This window comes from Rhineura floridana, chromosome 17 (genome assembly GCF_030035675.1).
Source record: "Rhineura floridana isolate rRhiFlo1 chromosome 17, rRhiFlo1.hap2, whole genome shotgun sequence".
NCBI lineage: Eukaryota > Metazoa > Chordata > Lepidosauria > Squamata > Rhineuridae > Rhineura > Rhineura floridana.
Window position 1 is genome coordinate 144,011 of NC_084496.1, and position 27,484 is coordinate 171,494.

A 27,484-nucleotide genomic window follows, 5' to 3' on the forward strand; every position below is an offset into this window, starting at 1 on the left:
CTACAACAGTACCTTATTTATTAAGCACTTTACCAAAACCACAGCCACAACAGGGCCCTGCCCAAGGCCCACGGTCTAAACAGAGGGGAAAGGGTAAGGAAAGAGGGAGGGGGGCTGGTGTGCTGAGCTGAAGGCTATGAGGGACGGCGCAGTGTAGCTTCCCGTAGAACTGCTGCTGCAGCAGTAATAGCACAAAGTCCTGCTCTTCAGGGCTGTCCCTCTGGTGCAACCTTTAAGGACATGGTTTTTCTCCTCACCATGGTGCATATCAAACCTGACCCACACCCCTGTGAGGGAAGTGGGGCAAGAGCAACTCCTGTTTTGTTCCTTTGTTTATGTTCCAGAAGGGAGATAGAGTGAGGGTCCTCCAGATGGCTAGTCTTGACTACCTTTACCTTTGATGCTCTGACTCACTTCCTTCCGTCGCTAGACTGATACCTCCTAAGGGAAGCTTCTCTGCCCTGCCTCCTTCCACCCTTTCCTCTCTTCTCTTCTTTGACTGTCTGAGAGAGAGGAGACACCTTTGTCTCTGCTCTCTCCCTCCTGAGCCATGAGGGCAACTCCCAAACCTGGGTGTTGCGCCTCCAACTTAGTTAGTTAGGACTAGGTACACCTTTCCTATGTATTTCTATAAATAAAGCAGCTTTTCTTATTTTTCTAAGTCTTAAGTCTCAGTGATCCCAATGCAGGGTAAAAGCCCGCCACTTAGGTAAACGCACACACGGGCACACACACAGCTCAGACTGCTGACGATCTCTGCTAAAATATACACATTTACCTAACACCCTGAAGCCTGGCACTGAAGTGCTATTCTGTGGCTGACCCTCCCCCCTTCTCAGAGGGATTCATTCATTCTAAGAGTTCACAGCCTCTTTCTAAAAAGATGAACTTCCTCAAGTAGAAAGAAAACTTTGCTGAGGAGGAAATGGAGATTTCCTGGAAGTAAATGCCAACCAGGAAGGGGCAGCAAAGGAAGTCTCCCTGGTTGCTGGGCAGGAGGTAGCAGAGATTCCAAGCCAGGCATGGGGGGGGGACAGAGTGTGCTCAAGCCCTGCCTCTCCCCCCCCCAGACTTTAACTTGGCTGAGCTCTGCTCTGGCAGGAGACCCAATGCTTGACATAGCTGGGGAGGAAGGCTTCCCTTTTTCCTTCACTTTTGACAGCAATGGGCTCTTCGGAACCACAGCCCGAGTGCCTCCTTTGGTTAAACTCACAGTCCACGGGGCTTCCACAGTCACAGTCTGCAAAACCACTGTCCATGGTATCCAGATCCAGGCCACTTGCGAGGTCACTGTCAGCATCCAAGTCAGGAGAGAGCAGGCCGCCATAGGAACACAAGTCCTCCTCCAGAGAGGAGAGGCCTTCCAAGCCCCAGGGCTCCAAAGGCTGGAGGCCAAAGGATTCTGCACCGTCCCTAGATTTTCTGCCCAGGGAGCCTCCAGCTTGTGGGAAGACAGCAGGGAGAGTGTCGAGGAGGGTGTCTCCTCCTGGCCAGGACCCTGAGGCAGAAGGAAAAGGCTTTCCCTGTGACGGTGGAAGCACATCCCTGGAGATCTGGCCACTGCTGCCGCCGACATAAAAGTGTATGCCACGATAGGCATCTCTCTCGCTTTCCTCCTCCTGCTGCTCCAGAGCACAGCATATTCTGGCACCGCTGTTGCACCGTGGGCAGCAGCAGGTGGCAAATTCATCACCGGCCACTGTGACCGTCTCAATGGAGAGATGGCCATAGGCCTGCTCTTGGGTGGGGTCCTGGCTGCCACCAGGCAGTTGGGAAGTGGAAGTTGCCGGCAAAGCCTCCTGGCCATCGCTCTGCTCCCCCTTGGCAGGGCTTGAGGGAAGGTGCTTGTGACTGATGCCAAACACTTCCAGCAGGGCTGTGCTCCACTCAAAGGCATCCAGTGTTGGCCCAGAGCAGGAGGAGCTGCCCACCCACTTCTGCGCAGAGAGAGAAAGGGGGGGGGATCAGTCAGGTTGCAGGGGACAGAGAAATAGCTGGCATCTCCACTGAGAGAGCAGAGGGGCAGCTTGCAGAAGGGGACCTTATTAGTCAGGCCTTGTCAATACAACAAAGAGCTCTTTCCAGACACTATAAAGACTATCAGATTTATTGCAAATTTGAAAGCCCACTTTGTCAGGTGCATCTCTCTTCTCCTGGAATTTGTCTGTCTGAAGAAGAGCCTGCCCCCAACACACACACACATCTGGTGTTCGCCTATGCCACTCACTGTAAATGTGTCACTCTTTCCACAGGACTCTGCCTGGAGTTTGCTTTTTTCAGATAGGATCTTAAATCATGGTGATGGGAATTTGGGTGAGAGTGATGTAGGCAGTGCCCCAGCAGAGGCAGGGTGGGCTTAAAGGAAGCCTTCCATTTGCCTGTTGTCATGAGGAGACCCTTCCCTCCCCCAGACGTCTCCCCAGATTATTAGGCAGGCTTCCCTCTCGCTCTCTGCCTACCTGCCTTCCAACAGCCCCCATCCCACCTTGCCTCAATGTTCCTGGCATCTGAGGCAGGACTCCCCCTTGCCTCCTTCTAAACACCCAGCTCCCTTCTCCCTGGGACTCCTGCCTCCAGAGACGGCAGGTCCTTTCAGCAATGCCTGCCCCGCAGCTGCAGCCGCCTTCACAGCACTCCCTGGAGAGCCAAAGGTGTGCGGAGCCTTTGGCCCTCCGGGCGTTGCTGACCTGCGGCTCCCATCATTGTCCCTGGCCATTGCACGTGCTTGCTGCAGGGGTTGATGGGAGCTGTCGTTCAGCAACACTTGGTGGGCTAAAGGCGCCCCACCCCTGATGCAGATCGCCTTGCTCCCTTCCACCTCTGGCTTGTGGGCAGAGCTTGCCCTGCTGGTACCTTGAAGTCTCCGTTGTGGCTCAGGTAGAGGGGCTGGAAAAAGGGAGCGGGGCTGGGGACGAATGCCTCCAGTTTCTTCCACAACCTGCAAGAGGGAGCAGAGCGCCAGGGGCCTTTGGGGGCATGAGCAGACCTGCCCCCACCTCCTAGAAGCATGACCTTGGGGATGCCCATCCCCGGCTGCTGGGTGGCGTCCTTCCCCCCAAACACCCTCCAGGGAACCCAGCCATCCCCTGCACAGCCCAAGAAGCTCCAAGCAGGCGGTCTATGGACCAGCTCGCTCGGAGAGGGAGCAGAAGGGGCGGCTGCAGGCGGGAGGTGCCCTGGCCCGGCGCTGCCCCTGGTCACGCGGGGCTCATCCGGGCAGGTCTTGGGAGAGGAAGATTCTTCGGGCCCCATCCCATCCCTCTCTCTTACAGCAGCCCCGCCAGTCCAGACAGGCCTGCATGTGCCCGGGCGCTGCCCGCTCCTCCTGCACCGGCTCCCACACTTACCTCCGGGGCCTGCCCAGCGAGGCCACGAGCACGGCAGACAGACCCAGCACCAGCAGCAGCAGCACCAGCCACCCGGCCACTCCTCCGGCCCCCGAGGCTGAAGAGGAAAGGGAGACGGTCCGCCAGGCACCTTGATGGAGGCTGCCCCGCGGGCTGCCCTGGGGCTCAGCCACCAGGAGGGCTTCTCCGGGACCTGGCCAGGGCCCTCGCCCGGCCGGGATGGCCCCATCCCTGACCCCACCCCGCTGCGGACTTCTTGTCCCAACACAGGGGCCGGAGCGGCACGGCAATCGCTCTGCGGGGGCTGCGGACTCACCCTTGCGCGGCAGAGTCCTCAAGGCAGCCTCGGGGCTCCAGTCGCTCCACGCACCCCGGTATGAGGAGTCTTCCCTGGGCCTGGCTCGCACCTGCAGCGCATACTCCGCATCTCCCTCAAACTCCCGGGGCAACAGCCACGTGGTCTGTGCGTCCTGCAGAAGAAGCTTCTGCCGCTGTCCCTGGAGGAGGGAATCCCAGTGGCTGGGAGGAGTGCTGGGAAATGTCCCCCACCCCCCCTCCACGGTGGTTCAGAGGATTCCCCCAGAGCTTCCGCTTGTGCACCCAGCCTCAGGATGGCCAGCCATTATTGGCTTGACCCGGCAAATGGCGATCACCCCGGCAGGCGGCAATGGGGTCAGAAAATCCAGCACAATCCAGATTTTGGCAGGCCTTCCCATCCCGCCTCTGCTCTCAAGTGCAGACTCCTCCAGGCTCCAGCCAGACTCCCCCCCTTTCTCCTGCCTGTCTCCAGTCCCCCTGAGCCCCAGGAGCCAGCAGGACCAATGGTCAGGGACGATGGGAGGTGTAATCCAGTGATATCTGGAGGGCTCCAGGTTGAGGAGGGCCGGGCTCTGGAATGCCTGTGGCACATACACACAGACAGGGGGGCAAGGGAGGGGCTGGTTTGGCCCTCCCAGCAGCTTTTCTGCCTGCCGCTGCTGCAAATGGAGCTCACGTGACAAATACGCCAGTGCCTCCCAGGACCAGCCTGGGACTGACTGGAGTCCTCTGTGGCTACCCAAGCAGGAGCCACATGTGCACCCCAAACATTGCAAAGGCTGTCGTGGGCAGCTTCAGCCCTCCTGGGACCAAGTGAAGGCCCCAGACCAGCTGTGGACAAGGCGCTGCTGGATCTCATTCCCAGCCAAACATGCTCTGCTCTTCTCCATTGCCCCCACCAATCAGTGCGGAGCTCTGGCCACCTGCCTGCCCCCCACAAGGACAAATGGATGTTCTAGGTCTCCCCCTCCCCATTAACAAGTGAGCCCAAAGGAGTGTGGCGAGGCCTCTGGGATCAGCCCCCCACCTGTAGGCCTCCTCTCTTCCAAGGGACTGATGAGGCATTTCCCTGTGAAGCCTCCTTGGATTGGAATGGCCTTGTAGGGTGGGGGGCAGCAAGGAGCAGCAAAAGGCCACACGGGGCAGAGGAGAGCAGCCCTGCTCTGTCCAGCTCACCGAGAGAGAGAAGGGCCGGCGGGTGGGTGTGCTCTGGCCCCGTGGGACCCTTTCCCTCTCCCCCATTTCTCCGTGGCCCTTGAGCAGCACAGAGCACTCTGCCCCCTCCAACCTGCCTCTCTGCCCCTCCATTCCGGCCTACCTGCCAGGGGTGGCCCCTTTGCCTGTACCGCAACTGGTACTGCAGCTTTCCATTCAAGTAGTTGTATTCTTGGTGCTGGTACTTGGTCTCCCAGGAGATGTTGTAGCCAGTGGGGGATGCAGCAGTCATCAGGTGGAAAGGTGGATGTGGCTTTACTAGGGAAGGAGCCACATGTCAGGATCAAGCCACTGCCCCAGAGCCCCTCACGCCCACAGTCCAAGGGACTTGGCCACCCTGGCACAGACTGCCCCAGCCCAGGGAAAGGCCCTGCAGTGTGGAAGCCGAAAGTGGAGCAAGACCCCTCCCAGGAGAGGCACAGGGAGTCACCTTCCATGAAACCTCCCTGGGCCCGGGCCCTTGGCTTCTGAGGAGCAGCCCCGTCTCTCTGTCTGCTCCCCACCACCACCCCACTGGGAGTGCAGTGGGCAGTAGTGTAGTGGCAAACTCAGAAGTGCAGGGTCCCTTCACAGCCACCACCACCCTTTTTTGCTGCAGGGTTCAAAATGAGATCCTTGTTAATGCCTTCTCCCACAGCAACAGACATCCCTAGGAGCCAATAAGCATGAAAGGGGAGAGTGTTAGCTACTGAGAAGAGTCTTCTTAGTGGCTGACTAACCTCCTTTCACTCTGATTGGCTCCAAACTGTAGGAAAGGACAAGGAAGCGTATTAGAACTCTTCTTAGTGGCTAACAAACTCTCATGCTGATTGGCTCATAGGAGGTTGGAGACATTGGGACCCTGCTCTCAAAAAAGTAGGGGGCCTAAGACCCCCCTGAGTCCTTGGACAACTACACCTCTGCAGTGGGCATGTGTGAGGGAGACTTTTATTGGTGGTGCCTTCCCTGCAGGTTGTGGAGCAGAACGGCCTCCCAAGGAGGCTATACATGCCCCCCCTTTGCCCCTGGCTGCACCGAAACCTCTCCTCTTCCTCTCTCAGGGGGCATTTTAAAGAAAAGGCTCTTAAATTGATTCTAAATCCCCCCCCCGGATTTTGAAGCTTGATTGGCAGGCAATTGGTTGTCTTCTCGCTGGTTTTCAGAATGTGGTGACGTGTGGGCATTCCTGCCCATACCGTGTTTCTTTTTGTTAGAGAGATTGCTGGCTAATTGCTCAAGATGTCTGGTCCGTGTTTTCTCAGAGGAAGAGGCCCCTGGAAGTTCACACGCCTTTCCCAGCTAGGAGGATGTGTGAGCTGGGGTGTGCTAGAGAGGCAGTGTGGTGCAGTGGTTAAACTAGGCCTGGTCAAAGGCTGGGAAGCCCAGTTCAAATCCCCACTCAGCCATGACGTTCACTAGGTGATCCTGGGCCAGTCACAGCTTGACCTACCTCACAGAGTTGTCGTGAGGATAAAATGGGGGCACCATGTATGCTGCCTCAAACTTCTTGGATATGAATGAATGAATGAATGAATGAATGAATGGGGTGGTAAACCAGAGAGAGAACTGGGCCCGGGAGAGGGTGCCAAGCTGTAAGAGGAAAGCACCTGGGGCTGCTGACTGCCTCTCTGGCGCGCAGACAAAGGGCAGCAGAAACAGCTGCTGGCATCCCCCTGGCTATCTGGGCTCGAGCGGATTGCCTTCAACCTGCTGCCATCATTGCCTGTTTTTAGGCACCAGGTGAAAACATTTTTATTCACCCAGGCCTTTGGAATTTAATTTTCTGTTGGGATTTAGTCAGGTGGGGAAGAGCTGGAGCTTGTTTTTATTTATTTTGTGCGTATTTTAGGATTTTTTATTCTTTGTTTTTATATCTGTTTTTAACATTGTAAGTCACATTGTGTTTCTTTTTGGTGAAAAAATCAAACAATTTATTTATTTATTACATTTATACCCCGCCTTTCTTTTCACGAAACCCAAGGCGGCTTTCATATGGTTCCCAGGTGGTCTCCCATCCAGGCACTGATCAGACCTGACCCTGCTGGCCTTGTGCCTTCAGACCATAGCCTGGGATAAGTAACAATGATGATGATAACGATAACCCCCAAATATCACAAAAATGCCACAGACCCCAAAGTGGCCTCTCTTTCCAAGGGAAACCAAACCTGGGTAACCCTCCCCCAAATCTAATTGCTGCTCAGGGCAGCTCTTACAGCATGTGGATGCAGAAAGACCGGGATGTGTGCATAGACCACCAACCCCCCCCCCAAAGATGCTCCCTGAGAAAACCTGTCCAGGTAAGGGGTGATGCCAAGCCAGCCACACTCTGGCTGCACCTTTTAGGTCCCCTTGGGGTCCCCCACCTATCCACCCACTTTTCTAAAGGAGGAAGAGGTTTTGAAACCTGCAGCTGCAAACCTTTCCCCGCATTGCACACACCGCTGGCTTCTGACACTGGTGTGTGTGAACTCCTTGCCACTCTCTCACTCCAGAGTGGCACAGATACTCTCATAGACCTCCCCTTGGTGCTTTGGGGCCCACTCACTCCCTGCTCATACTTACTGTTTTCTTGGAAGACAAAGTTCTTACTGCATACCAGGAGTGACTCATTCACCCGTTTTGTTATCTCCACGTCAAAGAAGTTGTTGCCAAAGCAGAGGTGCTGCTCTGCAAAGCAGGCATATTGCAAATGGGTGCCATTCCTGGAGGGGGCAGGCAGGAGGGGGCAGCTGCCTCCTTCGCCACAGTTCCTTAAAAAGTCAAAGACATCCCTCCTCAGTGTGGGGCAATCACTGGGCAGCAACCAAGACCTCTCTGTGGGCAAGGAGGGAACCCCAGAAAGGTTCCAGAGAGCTTGACCCACTGGTCAAGTGGGTCCTGCCTGAAACGGTCTGCGTGGCCTCTGGAGACCCTCAAGGGTCACATCTTCCACCCATTCTGTGGGCCAGAGGCAAAGCCAACCAGCTGCCTGTTTGCCATATAAAGATAACATTCCCTGGTGGGGATTCTTTTGGGTGGGATGACACTGCTGGATGGAAGGGATGCCTTGGCAGCCCCCCCCCCGCCTTCCCACTTGAAATCCAGTCTGTCCTGATCGATCCATTCCATAGGTGGAGGACTTGGAGGAAAGTCATGATGGAGGCGAGCTGAGGTGGGTGGGGGCAATGGAAAGCAGTCCTGTGGCTCAGCTGCAAGAGTGGCTTCTATCCTGGCAACTGAGGAGAGCACATCCCATCGCTTCTGCATGCAGCAGGGCCGTATCATCATGGCACAAGCATGGCTAAGGAGCCGTTGCCTGGCGGCACACAGAAAGCAACTTCAGCCATAGCCAAACCCACTCATTGTATATGCCTACACAGTTAGTGGCTGGCTGGTGCCCATTGGGCTGGCAGGGCAGGAAGCACCAGAGCCAGTGACCGGCAGGCGCAATTAAGGCTACTTTCCTCCTCCTCCCTGCTGAGTTCTACAAGGAGGCGGAAGTGGCCACAGGCCGTGCCGCCCCTGGACTGGTTGTAAGGAGGAAGGCAGGTAGGCGAGGGCTGGCTGAGGGCGAACATTGGTGGGGCAGTGCCCCACTCCCCCTCAGGGACTAGCTGCCACTGGTCCACACACAAGTGCCTACAAGCCCCATGGGCTGGCCGAGGAGGGCCCATCCGGCCGAGATCATCTGCTGCCCCCTTCCAAGCACAGCAGGGCCTGGGTGCAGAGGATATCCTGCCCCCCCCCGCCCTCTCAACAAGGGCAGCCCCACGTTCCCAAAGGCATCGGAGACACTCCTCCTCAGACCTACCACCTTGCTGTGATATTGTACAGAGCTCTGCTGGAGGCATGGAGGTCACTTCCCCACGTGCAGGTCAGGGTCTGGATGTAGTCAGCAAAACAGGTAAGGTTCATACAAGCGGAGGCTGCAGAGAATCAGGAGAGGAGAGAAATCAAAGCCGTGTCAGGCTGCGGCTGCCCAAGGGGCAGAGATCCTTGATGAGCTCCCCTCTTCAGCCCTCCCCACTTCAGCAACTGCCAAGAGCCCTGGTTCTGATCTGAGCAGGAGGGCCGAGAGGGGGCAGACCTAACCCTCTCTCCTGAAGAGAAGCACCCCCACCCCGCCAAATCTGGGCTCCTGGTCCGCAGCTATCTCCCCCCATCCCACCCTCGCTGGAGGAACCCTCTCCGGAGGGTGACCTGGAACACCAGAGGGGCTGCCCATGGCAAGATCCCATGAGGCAGAGCAGAGGATGTGGGCCCAGGTGGGTGGGAGAGACACAGTGAGTCCATTCCCTCCCCCAAGAAACCGACGGTCCCTTCGTGGAGGTGGGTGCTGGGAGCCCAACTTAATTCTCGGGCAGCCTAGATGGCCTACAGCAGTGCTTGGGGTGGCGCGCTGAAGGCGCAGGATTAAAAGCCTCCCAGGCCAGAGCCACCAGCTGGTCTGCCCACCCCCGCCTCTGGGTGTTTGGTCATCTTTGGGGCTTACTGCTAGGGCTAACCCTGCGTAGATTCCTCCTGTCTCAGCCCACAAGGAGGGCCTGCCTGGTGCCTTGTGGACTGGGGGAGGGGGTTGGTGGAGAATCCAAGGGCAGAGGAGAAAGGGGGTGATAAAATGGGGGGTGGCCTGCGTAGGAGGAGGAGACTATACGGGTGTGTGTGTGTGTGTGAAATTCTGGCGCAGAAGAGGGCGAGGGGTCTGGCAAGTTACAGGGCACCTTGGACTGCGACGCCCGGAAGCCGAGTCAAGGGAGCTCTTCCTTGCGTTTTATAGCAGTTTCTGCTGTGAGCAGCTGGTCTTGCGCCATGCGTTTCACTCTCATGCTGTGCCCCCCCCTCACTTGCGCTGGGCCGAAAGGCTCTGTGCATCTACTGAGTAGGCCCGGGGTGGCCGGTGCCCAGTAGGATTGGCGGGGCGGAAGGCAGGGAGTCCAACAGCAGGCGGAGCCAAGTAACTCTAGCTGCCCCTGCCTCCCGGCTGAATTCCACAAGGGCAACAGGATAAGACCAAGGACACAGCTGCAGGCAGCAATAGCCCTGGGCTGGTTGTAAGCAAGGAGGCAGCAGGCAGGGACTGTCAGAGGGCAAGCTGAGGTTGGAGGGCAGTGCCCCACCTGCCCTTGTGGACCCCCACTCCTGAATAGACCTGACAAGCTCAGCTGCTCTGTTCTACTGGAAATGGAGCTGTGTGATCAGACAGAGGGGGGTGGGAGGCTTGCAACCAGTATTGCAGTGGCAAATTCAGAAGTGCAGGGTGCCCTCGTGATGGTCACACCATGCCCCTGCACAGGGAAGCCCCTTTCCCACTTTACCTCCTCTCTCTCTCTTATTATTATTAATAATAATAATTACATTTGTATACCGCCCCCTAGCCGAAGCTCTGAGTGGTTTACAACAATTAAAAACATTAAAAACAAATATACAAATATACACATTTAAAAACAATTTAAAAAAACCAGAGTCCGCACTCCATTACCACAGATGTCTCTAGGACCAATCAGCATGGAAGGGGAGGCTGTATGTTAGTTGCTGAGAAGAGTCTTCTCAGTGTCTGACTCACCTGCTTTCACTCTGATTGACTCCAATGAGCGTAAAAGGACAAGGGCTCTTTTCAGGGGCCCACACACTCCGCCTTCATGTTGATTGGCTCACGTGTAGGGACCTGGCTGGGACTGTTCCCAAAAAGCAAGGGATCTATGACCCCCACGACCCCAGAAGACACACCCTTGCTTGCAACACAGAACAGAATGTGGCTGCAACTGACTCCTGGCACCACCTTACCTGGATGTGCCTGTGAAGCCTGCAGGAAGGAGATCATGCAGAAAAATGACAGGACTTACCCTGCTGAAGTACAAGCAGTGGCAGTGCTGGCCACCACAGCTGCCAAGCCTGGCCTCCCAGCATCCCTCCTCCTCCTCGTGCAGTCCTGGCAGCTTCCCTGCAAGACAAATCAGGGTGCCTTGGCTTGGTGTGTGCTGCTGTCAAGAACAGCGAGGCATTTGTGGTGGGATTCCAGGGAGGGACCCCAGAAACTCTTTCAGGCGGGGGCACCTGGAGCCCAAATCGTCAAGTCCAGCCACTCTGCGAGCTCAAGAGCTTTTTCTAATTGCCGTTAGGTTTGCTGGCTTTGTTTTTAGATGGTTGTGTATGGACCCTTTTCCTAAAGGTGTTCATCCGCGTTCACTCAGGTTGCGCACACGGACGGACTCTGAGCTGTGAAAGTGCCCTCACAGCAAGGCAGGCAGGCAGACCATTCTCTGCTACTCTGTCCTTCAGCAGCCGTAGTTGGCTGTTCTACCCTGACTGGCTGCTATTGATACATGGCAACCCATCTCCCGCCTCCCCAGTCCCTCCGTAGCTTTTAAACTATGGCATCCTTTTAAAAAGACAAGAAAGTTGGACAGTTAAAGGGAGTGCATGGTTTATTTTTATTTTTTTTAAAGCAGACACCTGTCTGAAGATCGGGGTGGAGAAAGAAGCACTGAAATGGCTAAAAAATGCATTTGCCTCTACGTTGTGAAGTCTCAGGTCGCCAAGTTCCCTTCCTGGAGGAAAAAAGCTGGGAGACCCGGGTTCGAATCCCCCCTCAGCCATAAAGCTCACAGGGTGACCTTGGGCCAGTCACTGCCTCTCAGCCTCAGAGGAAGGCAATGGTAAACCCACTCTGAATACTGCTTACCATGAAAACCCCATTCATAGGGTTGCCATAAGTCGGGATCGACTTGAAGGCAGTCCATTTCCACATCATTCCTTTGGAAAGGTGTGTGCGTCTTCTGCTGCACCCCCTTTTCCCAGAGCACTTTTGAGCAGCGACACTATTTTTTTCTCCATTTGACAAGTTCTTGGAAAGTTACAGCTGGTATAGCACAGTGGGCAGGACAGCCTGGCCGGGAGTCCAGAGTCTGTGAGTTCAAATCCACGCTCCTGCCTCCTGCATGTCAAGGGCCAGCTAAAGATCACCCCACAGGGAGTGGCTCAGGGGTGACGTGCCCTACCACCTGGGCAGCCGTGGGCAAGCTGCATAGTCCTAAGGAGCCCAGTTGCCCCCCAGCTGGCAGTTGTGGACAAGGAAGGGGCTGGCTTGTGCAGCTGTGGCAAGCTGAGCAGGCCCTAGCCAGCCAGGGAGGACTAGCCTCAGAGGGAGGCTCAGGGCACTGGCTGCACCGCCACAGAAGAACTGCCCATTTATTCTTTGTTTCTTGTTCCACTTGCTGAAGAAAAGCACTCTTGCCTCCTTGGCTTTGCTCATAAGCCACACTGACATCTCGTGGGGCTTTGTGGCACACATTGTAGCTGAACTATTGTTGCAGTTTGGAAAAGACGGCCATCTAGTTAAATGTGGGCCAGATGAAAACACTGTGAATCCCCCAACTGGAAACCTGTACTAAAATCATCAGTGATCCTCCGTGGCTCCTCACTAAACTGGAGGGAGGTTCTGAGTAGGACCCTACAGGTCTCTGCCCTCGACTTGGTGCTTTTCAACATTTCTGTCTGTGACTTAGATGAAGAGATGGAGGGAATCTTTTTCAAATTTGCAGATGACAAATTTGCCCTGAGTGATAACAAACGCTTCAGAAGAACATTCAAAGTGTCCTTGACAGAATGGAAAAATGAGCTCAAACTGAGAAAATACCCCATTTTGCAACAGTAGAGGTGAATTAATCTCAGGACCATGGCTGATCTCAAGCCAAATGTGAGTCAGCTGTGTGATGTGACTGCAAAATGCTAACTCAATTTTAGGCTACATTGGTTCAGCCTTGGAAAGACAAGACCCAGGGGGGCATGATGATAGCCCTTGTCAAATACCTGAAAGGCTGTCACCCAGAAGAGGGCAAAGGGTTGGTCTCTGCTGCTGCCTCAGAAGGTAGAGCAAGTTGTCACCGGCTTAAGTCACAGGAGGGCAGATTTTGGCTGAACATTAGGTGATACCTCTTAATGGTAAGAGGATTCCGACAATGGAACCAGGGACCTCCTAGACAGTTCTCTGCCAATGGAGTTCTTTAGGCAAAGGCTGGGAAGCCACCTGTTGGGGGCAGGGAGGGTGGTCTAGTTCTCCTGCACTGGGGGGGGGGGAGTTGGACAAGGTCACACACAAAGCCCCCTCCCACTCTAGAGTTTCAGTCCTTGGCTGCGAGCAGTGGGGCCTGCAGTAAGGGAAATTTAGGGAAACTGTGCCTCAAGACTTGGTGGCAATTAAATAAAGGGGGCAGGGGCCCTTGCCAGGTTTGAAGTAGCCCCATTTTGTTTTATCTGTGTCAGGATTGGGACTACCACCATTTTATGAAATGGTTCTTACGCACTAGCTGAAAAAGTGAGCCGCTGGCTGAGATGGGCGTCTTCCTCTTCCTTGTGGTTCTAGTGGTACAGAGAACTTTCACTTGGACAAGATACTAGTTCATCAGAAGGCACTTGTGGAAGGACTTTCAAGAATGGGCATCCTCTAGGATGCAGCACAGAACCTCCAAGGAAATGTCACTCCAAGGTCTTTGGGTTGTTAATTTTGTCACCTGGTAGTCAGACTGAGGAAGAAGGATGGAAAATTTTGGAGACATGCCTTAATAAAGCAGATTCTCATCATATTTCTGTAGCAAATTTCTTCTGGTATTGTGGATCCATTCTATTGGTAAAAGAGGAATGCATGAAGAATCGAGGAGGGGTCTCTGATGGAAGGGTCCTTCTCTTTGGGACGATTTCTTCTCAAGTCTCTAGTGGGGCCCAAGTATGCTGCTGGTTGGCAACCAGATTGAACAATTTTATGGGTGATGAAAGAAGGCAAGAAACAGAGAATCCACTTCGTGCTCAAAAAACTCTCACGTAACAAGAATTCCCAGCTCTCCCTCCTGGGACTATTTTTGTTGAAAATTCTGTCAGGCAGGAATAAGGGATTCTCGATTCTTGGACACTGAACTAAATTTCATCCAATACATTATAAGATTTCCTTATATTTAGTTTATGCTGCTGCTATTTTAAGTGATAGGGGTTAGTTAAAAATTTGTTAGCTAAATGTGGAATTGTTGTGATTGCCTGTATTAATGGAGAATACTATTTTTTTTAAAAAAATACATGTTTAAATAATTTTAATAGGTTGAATGTTATTTTCTTAGCTGGCTAATATGGTTATGTTATGATTTATGAAATGTTTTAAATGGATTGTGTTTAAATGTGTTTTTGTCCTGTGGGATAGCTTAAGCATTATTTTAATGGGAAAGTGGCATGTCAACATACTTAATAATGATGACCATACATTAAAACAGATTTGCTGCCAAGTTTGTTCAAGATGTTTTCCTTAATAACCAGAATGTAAATGGGTTTTCTTGTGTGGACCAAAAAGAGATCTTGCAGCCTCTAGAAGTAGAATGCTGCACCCATATGATGGATGGCTTTAAGGATGACTGACAGTGCAATACTAGGTGTGTCTACTCAGAACTAAGCCTCAGTGAGTTGCGTTGGACTTACTCCTAGATGCATGTATAGGATTGCAAAATTACTGTTTTTCTTTTCAGTTCAAGAAAGCAACCAGGCTGCAATTATCTGCTGTTTTCTTCAAAACAATGACCTCTGTTCAAGGCATACCAGAACCTGAATAAATATTACACATAAAATGAATAAACTAGTCAACTATTTCTTACTTTACAAGACCACGCTGGATAAAAATGAACACCTTGACAAGGCTTTGAGAGGTACATAGTTTTTTAAACAGGAAGATAATTCACTAAAAGCACAAACTATTATTGGGACTTAGTATCAGTAAACAATGATTTAGAACCTCATAAAACAAAACAAAAATAACCAACTCAAGGAGAACTGCACTATTTCCAGTGACGGTTTTGCTGTGCCAGATTTGGCTGAGTATAACAAGGCTACAGAGCCAAATTGTTTGAAGGTCTTGACTGAGACCACATGAACATTACAGAGAAGAACCCATATACAGTTAAATACCTTGTTATTAAAAATATGAATTGTCTAGAAAGACTGGTGGTTTAACAGGCTCGCCCTGAAACTGGGGGATAAACCCCTCTCAGGGGGTTCTACTAGGACTGCATCGTTAGGTTGCTTTTTGTTTTAATGTGCTTACTTGTAACCTCTGCTAGAATGTCAGCTTGGCAAGATATTCAGAAATGACTCATGCAGAATTATAAAGAAAAGCACAGTTAGTACTAAATTCAGTAGTGGTGGCCAGACCTGGAAAATTTTTAATACTGGAAAAAAATAAAAATGTCTGAGAAAAGAATATATGAAAAAACATCTTTTTTTTGTATGAGTAGCCGTATTCTTCCAACAGCAACTGTGTGTGTGTGTGTGTGTGTGCATGTGTGTGTGTGTGCGCGCGCGCGCTACCATCATGAACAGGGGAAGAGTGCTCTTGTGCTCGTGTCCTGCTCAGGGGCTTCCTATAGTCATCCGGCTGGGCACCAGGAAAAGCTTTTGGCATTTGATCTGACCCAGCAGGGCTCTACCTATGTTCTGACCAGGAAAATAGTGTAAGAGTTACATCCCCCTTCCTAGGCGCTGTGGTCCTGATCCACATCTTCCTTAGCTGCTGCTATGTTGCTTAAAACCTGCAGAAAATCCTGTTCACACAACTCCCCATGCTGTGTCAGGTTTAGTTTGCTGGCTAAAACAGAAACACTTTTTTAATGCATACAGGGAAGACAGAAGCCACCCGGAGTGGCTTCTCATGACGCCTGCTTCACCAGCAATTTCCAGCCCTTGCCCTATCTGCATCGGGACCCCGCAGCAACCCAATCCTTGGGCAGGAAATGCAGCCTGCTCCTCTCTGCCCCCATAGCCCCCCTGGTGAGAAACAGGAATCTTGTTTCTGTCCCAGAGTGGGCCACCAACCTCTGTCGGGGTGGGGGCAAGCAGGGCTGAGGAGTGGGTGGCACCTCCTCCTTTGTGGCTCTGGCCATTCCAGGATAGGGGTGCGTCCAAGGGAGGCTGCAGGAGGTGGAGAGGCATGGCACCCACGGCTCTCTCCTTCAAGCCCTTCTTGGGCAAGGCCCAGCAGCAGGAGCGGATCCCTTCATGAGGACTAAGCACTCAGCCACATGCCTGGTGCCCCTCCCAGCACTTCAGGGTGTGCAGGCGCTAATGCCCCCTCCCCACAGCCCAGGTCCGGCTTACCGCTCTTGTCCTCCTGCTCAGTTGGCCGTGTCACCCACTGGCAGATCCTCGCTCAGCCTCCTGTGCTTGTTGCCTGGAAGAGGTGAGGTGAGTCATAACCAGACTCCTTGCCTCTGCACTTGACGTCAACTGCCCTATTACTGTACAGGCAGGAGGATGTGGTGAGGAGGACAGGCGGTGCGAGGCGGCCATGGCCAGCTCCCTTCCCTGCAGCTCTTCCTTCTGCATCAGATGGGGGAGCACAGCGGCATCCTGTAGGCACAAAGGCCCTGCAAAGAGACTGGCAGGATGGATGCCACTTCCCCACTGCGGGAATCCCGCTTCCTCAGTGCCAACGAATGAGCTGCCAGTAGCTGTGCTGTGGCCAGTGTGGCACCTTACAAAAACTCAGCCAAGTCAGACACAGAATCCAGATTTCTTCTGCAAGCTGCAGGTAAAATGGTGGCCCCAGCTGCAGAAGAAGTGAGCGTCAGAGAAGCCGGGTTTTTATTTCAAAAAGTGCAGGAAGCAAGACGTAACATGGTGGAAATGTTTAATCTTTGTGTAATCTGCAACCCAAGGCCCTCCAGAGCTAGTAGAGAATTTGCTACATGTGCCTCTTCTATATAAGCCCTCTTCAGGGGTCCAAGGACAAAAGCAAGCACTGGGGCGAGAGCAGGATCAAGTTGCTGGCCTCAACTTCCAGCGTCTGGTCCTGTCACCCTCCACTAGGGATGGAAAGATCTGCCTGTTTTACTAAGCTCAGTTTCTCATTTTTCCAATGTTAAATTCAGTTCTCTACATTTCTGCAGCCATCAGTGATTTATTTATTTTTTAAATCCTCATGGAAATTCTCCACCATTTTAATGTGAATTTCTTCCAATAAACACATTTTTGTAGGCAAGCTTTGACAAAGGGGCACAATTTTGCAAGCCATTTCTCATAATTTCATGCCTTTTTCATGTTATTTTCTCTCATGTATTAGTTTTTATGCACACTTTCCCCTAATATATGCATTTTTGTAAATGTTGTTTAGTTGGTGAACTGAACTGCATCCCAAAATTCTGATAAATGCAAATTTTGAAGGATGGCTGTGTTTTGGTTCTGATATTGTTTCAGAAATTGTGAATTTGATAAATTCTGCTTGAAATGTGAACTGAAATCAGAATGCTCACCCATCCCTACCCTCCATACATTGGAGGGTGAAGAGCTTCAACAGGAGTCTGCTGTACTTGCTCCCTTTCTGTGTGATTTATAACCCACGAGTACAGCAGACTCCCCTCCAGCAGAAGGAGGTGTGATGGGCCACGGGGGGGGGGGGAGGGAACATGGCGTGGTTCTGCCTCTTACAGTCATAGGAGGGCTATGAGGGTTGCTCTTTCGGGGTAGCAACACCCATGATCTGGAATTTCCTGCCTATTCATATCAGACACTTTTTGTTTTTGAAGCCTGCTAAAAAACCTTTTTGGTTTAAACAAGCCAACCCAGACATGTAACTGTAATATAAATTTTTCTTAAACCCTGTTGATTTTATACATTCTTGATAATTTTATTACATCTATGTCTTTTTAAAGTCTGTTTACTGTATTGCTGTCTACTTATGAATATTTCATACTATTTTATGTAAACTGCTTAGATTTTTTTAATGGAGTGGTCTATAAATCGTGTTAAACAAACAAACTAAAATAAATATTTGAGAAAAGCCCAGAAGAAGAGATGAGTCTCCCTTCCTAAGGCCCCATACTACTGAATTAGCTGCTAGACATGTTTAGGGTTGTGCTCTTGTACTCTGCACAACGAATGCCTGTTCTGTGCCTTTCTCAGCCAGACCCATCTTCCAGTTAATTACATCCTGTTCCTGTTTTTTGGGCTGTGGGTTTGTTACGGCCCACTCTCTCACTGAGAGGGGCTAGAACAAAGGGCAGAATTTCAGCCTTGCAACGCACCCAGAAAGAGCTGCATGCTTCAGGCACCAGCCCACAGGAGAGGTCCCTGCATCCTGACAATGGCACCTCATCTGCATAAGCTACTCTAGAGTGGCGCTAGCATAGCTGAAGCATGAAGGAAGAGGCCCAGCCCACCACTCTTCTAGGGCTGACCCTTCACGCTCCGTGACGTCCTCTCTCTGCCGCTTCAGCCTGTCTGTGCTTACGAGGAGCCTGGCTGGTGAGGAAGTAGCAGAAGTGTGGGATGTTGGCTGATACTTAAAGCCCACATTGGCACCAGTTATCTGCCCACAGATGGCCACGAGGCCGTCATTAATCACCTCTCAACGTCATGCAAAGTAGGTTTCTTACAGTAAAGCTCTCTTTGTTGTTCAGCTTTATGCTCATTTGTACTTTGATGTATATATTTTTCTTAATGTTGTAATGATTATACTTTTTATTATGTGTTGTTGTGCTACAGCATTTAGACTGTTTGTGTGAACCACTTTGAGCACATGTGTATTTGTGGAAAACATGGTATATTATTATTGTATGTGCTGAGGTGTCCAATTTGCTCAGCCAAGCAAAGCCTGGCTACCTACACAATGAGGAGGAAAGGAACTCCCGTCTGGGAGTGGCACGTTTGGGCTTGATTCATGTCATCGTATCCAGAAGGACACCAACCTGATGTCCTCATTCTGGCATTTAGCCAAGGACAAGATAGAATGTGCCTGCTAGAACAGACCAGTGGCCCATCCAGTCCAGCATCCTGTTCTCACAGTGGCCAACCAGTTGACCTTGGGAAGCCTGTAAGCAGGACCTGAGCACAAGAGCATGTGTCCCTCAGGCACTTTCCAGTAACTGGCAGCAATGTTCCTGGGTCCAGCAGCCTGGTGTGGTTCTGAGTCCTCCATCTGTGGTTGAGATAGGAGCCGGGGGCTGATGGGACTTGATGACCTTGGAAGACTACTGCCCCCTTGTGGCCAAGAGAGGGGAAGGTGGAGCTGGAGAAGGCACTGGCCTGTTGTGCAATGCTCCACCTCAGACAGACGAGAGAGGCCGAGCATCTCCCCCCCCCTTTACAAGCACAGACCCCTTTCCCTCCCTGCAGTACTGTTGGGGAGCATTTGGGATGGGCATATCCCCCTCTCCCATCGTCACACATGCCAGCTCCTGGCCCACAACGTGGCCCCTCCTCAACCCACATCGAAAATTTGCCGCCCTGGGCTCCTACTGGGAGGAAGGGCGGGATATACATCAAATAATAAATAATAATAAATAAAATACAGCTCACAACATGCACTCCAGCTGCCAATTCAGATCATGCCCCTCCTTTCTACTGACACAGTTCTTCAGTCACCTCTGGGGAGCAGACTTGCCTTTTGGGCATTCTGAGCAGATGCATGATGTACCACACCTCTTAGACAAGCAGGTAACTGAACTCTTATTGAAATTTGCAGGGGGCCCAATCCACACACAGTGGCTACTGGGCCAAGGAAATCCTGCTGCCACCACGAGTTCACAATAAGCTCTGGCAGCGAGTCTGGAAGTTGGTCTAAATCTGCACCTATGCATTTCAGCACATGCACAGTCATGTAAATTTGTCCTGTACCCAAATTCTTTTAAATATCTAGCAATGCCCTTTCTTGCTAGGGGTTAAGTTGCCCGGGAAGCTTCTCATTTTCTCAGTAGCCAATAATTCTACAGGGTAGCCCTTGACAGGTGCCTGCAAGCAGCAGGTGAGCCCCACTGCCCAGCCCCTCCCTGGGCCTTTTTCTGCATCAGGGCGATGCCTGGAGGAGAGTGCCCCTCTCTTCTCCAGCAGGCAGGCGGCGGCAGCAGTGGCTCAGGCTCTCTGGGGAGCAAGTGGCGAGCTCAGCCTGTGACCTCCAGCCCCCTTCCTCTCCTTCCACCTTCCCTTTTGGGAATGCTGCTACTTTCAGTGGAATAAATGCAATAAGGCCTGATTATATGGATACAAATATTTAATGCTAGAATGTTTTTCAATCAATGGGCAGTCCGTCCCTTTCCTGCACCACCGCCCCCTCAAGCAGCCCAAGTCCCTTTCTCCAGCCTCCCCCACCCCCAACTTTCATCTGATGCCTGTCAGGGCACGGCGGAGGGCCTGCTGCAAGGCCTCCTTGTCCCCCACCTGTAGGAGCAGCTCTAGGTGAGGCCCTTGCATGGGCGTGGGGGAGGAGGAAGCCATCAACGCAGCAGCAACTGCAGTAAGCTGCTGGGGGGGGAGGGATGGTGTTAGAAAGGAAGGCTGGGCAGAACCCCCCCCCCCAAGCAGCAGCAGTCTGGTTGCTGGACTCGTAGCCTGTCAGCAGGAGAGCCGAAGCACACTCACAACCGGCAGCAAAGATGTGCACCCACAGCTTGTCCACGTGGCGTCTCAGGGGCACAAAAGGCCTCTGTCCCTGGCTGCGCCTCTCTTGAAGCCTCCACCAGCGGTGCTCTCTCGCATGCCAAGGTCTGCCTCCCAGGGTGCCCTTGGCCAGGCTGGATCTCCTGGGCCCCCCAGCCGGGGTGAAAAAGGATTCTGTCCACAGGGGCTGTTTGTGGGGGGCTGCTCCTGACAACTCTGCAAGGGCTTATATGGGGATTGCAAGTCGAGGCTGCTGCTGCTGCGTCTGCCCTGGGGTGATTTGGGGCTGCTCTGAAGAGCAGAGCTGAAGGATCGGTAGCCAGACAGGAGAGCGGCCACTGGGCAAGGAAGGGTGTCTGCTTTCCCAGGGGCATTCTGGGGGGGGGCTTCTGGGTTTCCCTCCCACTGCGGGGGTAAAAGCTGACTGAAGTTGGCCAAGGGCTCAGACACAAAGCTGTTGAAGCACTTGTAGCCAGAGGGCACTGCTGAGCTGCCCTCCTCCAGGGGGCCGATTCTGACAGTGGCAAAGGCATGGTCTGACTCGTGAGGAGGCAAGAGCAGCACAGAAGGTTGCACTGCAGAAGGGCAAAGGCCATGGCCAAGAAGCTGCTCAGGGTCAGGACTGGCTGCCCGGGAAGAAGTGGCCGCCTCTGTGCTGGAGCTGCGATAGCCAGATTCGGAAGAGGACTCCAAACTTCCTTGGGGCTTGCCCAGAGGCACGTCTTGCCATAAGCCAACAGCACTTGGCATGCGCTCCGGAGCTTGGCCCTCAGTAGGGGACTGCTCCTCTTGTGCAAGAGGCTCTAGGATGCTGGTGCCCCCCATGCTCAGTTCACCACTGAGAAGGACCCTGAAGAGCCTGGCCACGGCGTCTTCATGAGGGACCCAATCCGCTTCTGCTTCCGGAGCCTCAGGTTTGGCATCAGATTCATGCCTGTAGATCAGGACGGGATATTCGACCACAGTGACCTCCGGTGTGAGGAACACCTCCTGTTTACCTCCAGGGCTGTTCTTAGGAACTTTGCCCCTCGTTGGTTGGCTGCAGAAAGTGACATCAATTTTGCTCTGAGAGTCCCTGTTTGGGGAGGAAAACAAAGTCTCTGTGACTAATTTGCATGTTGTTGATAAGAGAGATGGAAAACAAAAGCTCAAGTCTCATCCAACTGCACTTCCACCTCTTACCTCCCTCTCCCCCATTATCTATTATAGATTGCCACTCCTTGGGTCAGAGGTCACTCTTTCTTTGGGGGGGGTGTTGCTTCCAATATACTGTAAAGAACCACGGGTAGCAGTGACTACCCTGAGAAATAACCCTGGGCATTTTGCAGTCTGGATGAGAGAGAGAGAGAGAGAGAGAGAGAGAGAGAGTGCTGCTTTTTGGCAGACGTACAGTTTGTGTGTGTCCTGGAGATGTTGCTTGCCTTCCACAGCTGAGCAGACCTTCCTCACAAAGGAAACCTGAAAAGAAGCACAACACAGTTTTAGGTCAGAGCTGTATTCAGGGCGTCGAGGGGCACCCCAAAGGGACTCCCACCCCCCAGAAGTCTCCTACCGGTTTCACAGTCATGTTTTCAGCCACTTTGCTCTTGGCTGGGCTTGGGATTTGGTCCCACCATTTTCTCTTCACCCTGTAAAGCAAGAGGGGTCCCTCTTCAGTCCTTCTCAGCTCCCAGAGAGGCAGGACAGCAGCTCTCTCTGCGGCTGAGCGACACTTGGGAGGACACATTGATCTGTGCTCTGGGCCAGCACCAGAGGCGTCACTAGGGTTGGTGTCACCTGGTGCGGTAACTCATGGTGTCACCCCCATGGACCTCCTCCTGTATCAGACCATACAGAATCCTTAGTAATGTTTTTTGTACTAATGTTACTCGTAAATCGTAATTCCCATATATCACTGAATGTAATGGCAATAGTAGTGACATAAACAACTAGCAAAATTAAAATTACACCTTTAAATTACAATATCATACGCACAGCTCAAATTCTTGCTCTTATTACTAATGGGAGTTAATTATCTTGCATATGCCCATAGTAAATTTTCAGATACTTTCAGACCCTCAGCAATTTTCAAGTGGTTTATGTAGAAGAAAGATTTGGGAACCCCTGGAATAAGACACCTGCTAATGTCACTATGCTGCTCCCACCCCTCATTTAGGTGCCTGGGATGCATGCGTGTGGACACACCTCCTTACAATTATGGAAAGTGATTCTTAATAATAAGTCTCCAGACACAAAGTTACATAGGTATTTATCAGTTGTCTAGTAGAAAATTCAGAGCTGCAGGGTCCCTTCATGATAGTTACAGCCACATACACCCTTTTTTGCTCCTGGATTAAGAATGAGATCTTTGTTAATGCATTCTCTCACAACAACAAACATCTCTAGGAGCCAATCAGCATGAAAGTGGAGAGCGTTAGCAACTGAGAAGAGTCTTCTCAGTGGCTGACTCACCTCCTTTCACTCTGATTGGCTCCAATCTGCAGAAAAGGCAAGGAAGCCTATTAGAAGACTCTTCTCAGTGACTAACACACTCCCTTTTCATGCTGACTGTAGGATGCTTGGAGACATAGGGACCCTGCTCCCAAAAAAGCAGAGGGACTAAGATCCCCTGGGCGACTACCCTCCTGGTGCTTATGGACATGACCGTAATATATTTTGTGACGTGCAAGTTCAATATTATTTATTAAGTGTGTTTAGGATTACACTGATGGCATTCCCAAATATGTACTTTCACACAGACTTTGGTTTTCCATAACACAATGTTTGTCCAAGCCTCCACACTTGGGGGGGCACTACTTGCACACCCCTTCCATAAGCACATCAAAATTGGATACACACCTGAACCAAGACCCAGACAAAAGGGCACTCAAAACAAAAAGGTAATTACAGTGGCTGAGTAGATCTTGTACAGTGGTTATAATGACTGGGCAGCCACTGTCCTTCATATTTTACAAAATACTTTTTCCTATACAAAGATTAAATTTCTGTGTATGAAAAAGTAATATATGAAGTGGTCTCAATAGTGAGAAAAGTAAACAAGTGAATGGTGATCCAAATGTTTTTCACTCTCACGTTATGAAGCTAGCTGCCAGATGATGTATCACCTTCGCTACACATGCAGCGTAGACTGAAAAAACAGCACCCAAGCCACCATTCAATACGTGCACATGTTCTTTCCAACATGAATCTACAGGTCTCAAAAAGTAATGTGTGACAAAGTCCTCAAACACCTTATAACATGCCTCAAACATGGTCTCTTGTTCTACCAGCATGCCTTCACACCATCACTTTGCCAAAACATAAGGATAGGTAAATTGCTTTTAGGGAGGTTCACAATTATGATTTCCTATTTATTTAATCTAAAAATATTTAAAATACATAAAAACAACGGGGAAGATATTGGAGAAATATAAAATAAATACAAATAAAAAGGGGGGGGAGGTGAAGAGACCTTAAATGTGCTACTCACCATCTCTCAGCCTATCCTCCCCTCAGGATGAAAACAATGGAGAAACCATGGAGAAGGGCACACTTAAAATGTAGAGGAAAAAATCATCTACAACCATAGTGTGAAATCAAATACTTATTGGGACACAGTATGAAGAAATATTTATATAAACATGACTCTCAAATATGTTTATGAATTACACAATCTGTAAATATATTTATAGTGCAATCCGATGTTTGTTTACTCAGAAGCAAGTCCCAATGTATTCAATGGGGCTTACTCAAACTGGGAAGTGTGCAGAGAACTACAGCCTCAAGTGATAACAAACTTGTTCTTTCAACTTGTTCGTTTAAGTTGAGACCTTATCCCAGTCTGAGTCTGTGTTGGAATTGCTTTTTAATATGTTTTTAAGCCTTTTCTTTTTTAAAAAAATATGTTTTTTTAAAGCTTTTAAAAAATATTTTCAAAGATGTTTTAATATATTTTAAAGTCTGTTTTTATGATGTTTTAAAGTGCTTTTAGTGCTTTTGTTTGCCGCCCTGGGCTCCTACTGGGAGGAAGGGCGGGATATAAATCAAATAATAAATAAATAAACTTCATTCACCCAACCCAAAATTCAGAATCATGCCTCTTTAGGCTGTTTTCCATCTGTTTATTCTTGCTTTATGATTATTGGATTTTAAATGGCATTATTTCTTGTTGTGAGCTGCCTTGTTTTCCAACCCTACCTCACAGGGTTGTTGGAAAGACTACACACACACACTGCAGATGTATAAATACATACAGCCCATATAATAGTTTATTGTCAAACCAGTTGGTCATTGCAGAAAAATCAGTATTCGTTTTTAAAAAATCAGTATTTGTTTCCTACAGAATAAAAACTGTAATACCCAAGTAAGCCCTGCCTACTTGCTTTAAAATAGGACTGGAGGAGGGAGGGACAGAAAGACAACACAAACACAATTCTTTTTTACATTCACTCCAAAGTCCATTGATTTTCAGCACATTCATAACCATGTCTACTCAAAAGTAAATCCTATTGAATTTAATGGGATTTACTCTGGAGATATGAGATTAGCAATGTTTTTACCCCCACAAATGCAAGTATTGGGAAGGTTTTGAAAACACTGCCCAGGATCTGACTCCTACACACAAGAGGGGAAAAAACTGAAATGTATATACTTACCCAATTTATGAGATTTTCAGATAAACGGGGGGGGGGAACCACAATTTTCTGGCCTTGCAATGAGGTTTACTAGACACTGCCATAGGTCAAACAAACACTTCACTGATTGGCTGCAATCCTGAACGGGCGGGGTTAAAGCTACGAAGTGCTATACAGTAGTTTAAAAAAAGATTTAACAGGGGCGGCTGACATTTTTATGTATATCTCGAGAACCGGACCACCTAGAAACTTAATTTTTTTTTAATTAAAGCTGAGAATCACCCCCCTCTGATGGTGTCACCTGGTGTGGTCCACAGCCCATGCACCCCCCTAGTGACGCCACTGGGGTGCGGCTGACGTTTTTATGTATATCTCGAGAACCGGACGACCTAGAAACTTAATTTTTTTTTAAATTAAAGCTGAGAGTCACACCCCTCTGATGGTGTCACCTGGTGCGGTCCGCACCCCCCGCACCCCCCTAGTGACGCCACTGGCCAGCACAAAGAGCAGTCAAAGTGGGGCCAGGGCCACAGACCAGGGCCACCCGTTGCCGAGCTGTGGACAGGGCAGCCCTCCGGCAGTTCCCTTCTGAAACGAACCCAACAGCCCCTTATGGTCCAGGCAGTGACACACCTGAGGAGGTCCTGCCCTGCACTGGCTTCCAAGACCACCATTCCTAACAGAGCCTCCCCACCCTCAGACCTGTGACTGCAGCCCCCCCTTGGAGACCTCCTGGAACCAACCCACCCAGATGACCAGCAGCCACACACAGCTAAAACCCCTTTGCAAATTACTTGGGAAACACTATGCGGCTAGACGGCAGGGTGAAAAAACCTCCAGAAGGGACAAACCCCTCTTTTCTTCTTCTCCTTTCCTGCCCTGGTTGCAGGAACATGCCTGGGCAACTGAGGCACAAAGAACTCTGGCTTGCATCCTCCTAGGACAGAGGTTTCCAAACTCCCCCCCCCCCGACTACTTAAAAATTGCTGAAGGTCTGGATGAACCGCTGAATTGTTTTTCTGCCTGCTGTAGCAACTGTAATGCCGGTGCTAGATCCTGTGTGATTTTGAAATGTATTTTTATTGCTTCTTTTATTTCCAAAGAATTCAGATTGTGGTACAATAAAACACAAATACAACAAAGGAAGCAACAAAAATACAACCAAAGATCCATGTGACTATTTGATGCAACTGCTGTGCCATGTCACATCTTCAACCATGAATGAAGCGCATGGACCACCGGTGGTCCATGGACCACAGTTTGGGAACCTCTGTCCTAGGATAAGCAACCTTTCCTTTATTGTTTTTCAGGGCAAAGGGCAGCCCTGGAGAACCTTGCAATGCATGGACCACCTACCGCACAAAGCAGAGGTAGCAGATGACGACCAGGACCATGATCAGCAGGCACAGCCCAAGGATGGAATTCCAGAGCACATTGTCATGGCTTGACCCAAAATCTAGAAAGGAAGCAGCTCCTGTTACATAAGCAGAAGGCAGACAATTTGCACTGACATCTCCTGAAATAAAGTAGGACACAATGTGGGCACTGCCGACAGACAGACACCCACCCACAGCGGGCGCAGGATCAGGCTCAATACCCTGAACCTTGAGTTCACAAGGGAACCCAAAATCCCACATCTGGAGAGAACTTTCGAATATTTCTGGGATTTCTCTTTATTCTGTTCTTTAGAGGTTTGTTTTTTTGGGGAAAAGGGAATTTATTCATCGCCTTGTATATTTTGTTATGGTTATTGTCATGCCAGCCTGTTCATCTAACTTGGGCCTACAGATAAAATGGCTATTCCCAAAGCTTTCTGGGGGATTTTTTCCTCTTAATCATCTTCCTGGTTAGCTTGACCATAAACGGTTAAACCTTTGGTATATTTTCCCATCTCAGTGACCTGGCGATTTTACAGCTCAGCTGTATCAGCTTGCAGCAATTTGGCACCTCCTTATCAGTAAGAGGGGCCTGTGATGTTCCTATATATTAGTGTATATATGCTAAGTGCTGGTTGTTTAGAGTATACATGGTAAGTAGTGAAAGAGGAGGGGGAGTGAATGGGCAATAGAATGCTTGATGATTGGCTGAATGTTTAAAATGGCTGACAGTATAAATGAAAGGATGACAGGTAAATCTGGGTGAATGTGAGGTGGTGAATTGTGGAATAGGGGGGAGAAGAGAAAGAGTGGATTGCTTGGTGGGGTTTAGAGAGTTGTTTACCAGGAGGGAGGTGGAGTTCGGATTAGTATTGAGTAAAACCATATGCTTATGTGCCTTAAGAAGAAATCTTGTTAATCTTGTTAGCTTTGTTATCTTTAATAAATACTTAATTTGGTTTACCAAAGTCCTGATCCTTGGCTGGAGTTTCACAGACCAGAAGGGAGGGTAAGGTAATGACCAAGGCTGAAGGGGAACTGTAACAAATGGTGGCAGCGGTGAAGAGAATAACAATACCAGTATTCAGAGTCTCTGGGAATACTAGTATTGGGACGTTACTGGTGGTTGCCTAGCAGGGAGATCTGTTGAGATCTGTGCTAGAGCGGGGAGAGAAACCATAAGAGAGAGCGGTCCGGACTGGTGGGGTCCCTGGTGGTGCCTAGTGACAGGCAGTAGCCACGTGCAGGTAGGAAC

General features: G+C 50.6%; 2 protein-coding genes across 6 annotated transcripts; both read right to left on the reverse strand.

Annotated features, from left to right (window-relative positions):
- IL21R (interleukin 21 receptor) lies at positions 1-16,050 on the reverse strand. 5 transcript variants are annotated; one of them, XM_061599407.1, is made up of 9 exons: positions 15,966-16,050; positions 10,682-10,779; positions 8,650-8,764; positions 7,422-7,609; positions 4,984-5,138; positions 3,664-3,844; positions 3,348-3,444; positions 2,854-2,938; positions 1-1,937 (listed from the first exon to the last, which is right to left on the reverse strand). In XM_061599407.1, exons 2-9 carry the CDS (start codon positions 10,743-10,745, stop codon positions 1,074-1,076), a joined length of 1,749 nt encoding a protein of 582 aa, XP_061455391.1. In that variant the 5' UTR covers positions 10,746-10,779; positions 15,966-16,050; the 3' UTR covers positions 1-1,073. The 5 variants fall into 5 exon arrangements, with proteins under 5 accessions (XP_061455391.1, XP_061455390.1, XP_061455392.1 ...); XM_061599406.1 differs by lacking the exons at positions 10,682-10,779; positions 15,966-16,050 and adding an exon at positions 9,560-9,733; XM_061599408.1 differs by lacking the exons at positions 10,682-10,779; positions 15,966-16,050 and adding an exon at positions 9,331-9,411.
- Positions 16,051-19,836: 3,786 nt separating this feature from the next.
- Positions 19,837-26,330, reverse strand: LOC133371938 (uncharacterized). Its single transcript, XM_061599995.1, has 4 exons — positions 26,210-26,330; positions 21,793-21,868; positions 21,631-21,698; positions 19,837-21,315 (listed from the first exon to the last, which is right to left on the reverse strand). Exons 1-4 carry the CDS (start codon positions 26,245-26,247, stop codon positions 20,268-20,270), a joined length of 1,230 nt encoding a protein of 409 aa, XP_061455979.1. The 5' UTR covers positions 26,248-26,330; the 3' UTR covers positions 19,837-20,267.
- Between the last annotated feature and the right edge of the window lie 1,154 nt (positions 26,331-27,484).

Coding starts and splice junctions, on each gene's coding strand:
- IL21R (XM_061599406.1), bottom strand. CDS start 9,710: ATGCACAGAGCCTTTCGGCCCAGCGCAAGTGAGGGGGGGGCACAGCAT. Junction 3,845..4,983: donor AAAGGGGCCACCCCTGGCAG/GTAGGCCGGAAT, acceptor TCCCTCCTCCAG/GGACAGCGGCAGAAGCTTCT. Junction 3,445..3,663: donor GAGGACTCTGCCGCGCAAGG/GTGAGTCCGCAG, acceptor TTTCCTCTTCAG/CCTCGGGGGCCGGAGGAGTG.
- LOC133371938 (XM_061599995.1), bottom strand. CDS start 26,247: ATGGTCCTGGTCGTCATCTGCTACCTCTGCTTTGTGCG. Junction 21,869..26,209: donor TGCTACCTCTGCTTTGTGCG/GTAGGTGGTCCA, acceptor CTTGCTTTACAG/GGTGAAGAGAAAATGGTGGG. Junction 21,316..21,630: donor CTCCAGGACACACACAAACT/GTACGTCTGCCA, acceptor CTCCCCAAACAG/GGACTCTCAGAGCAAAATTG.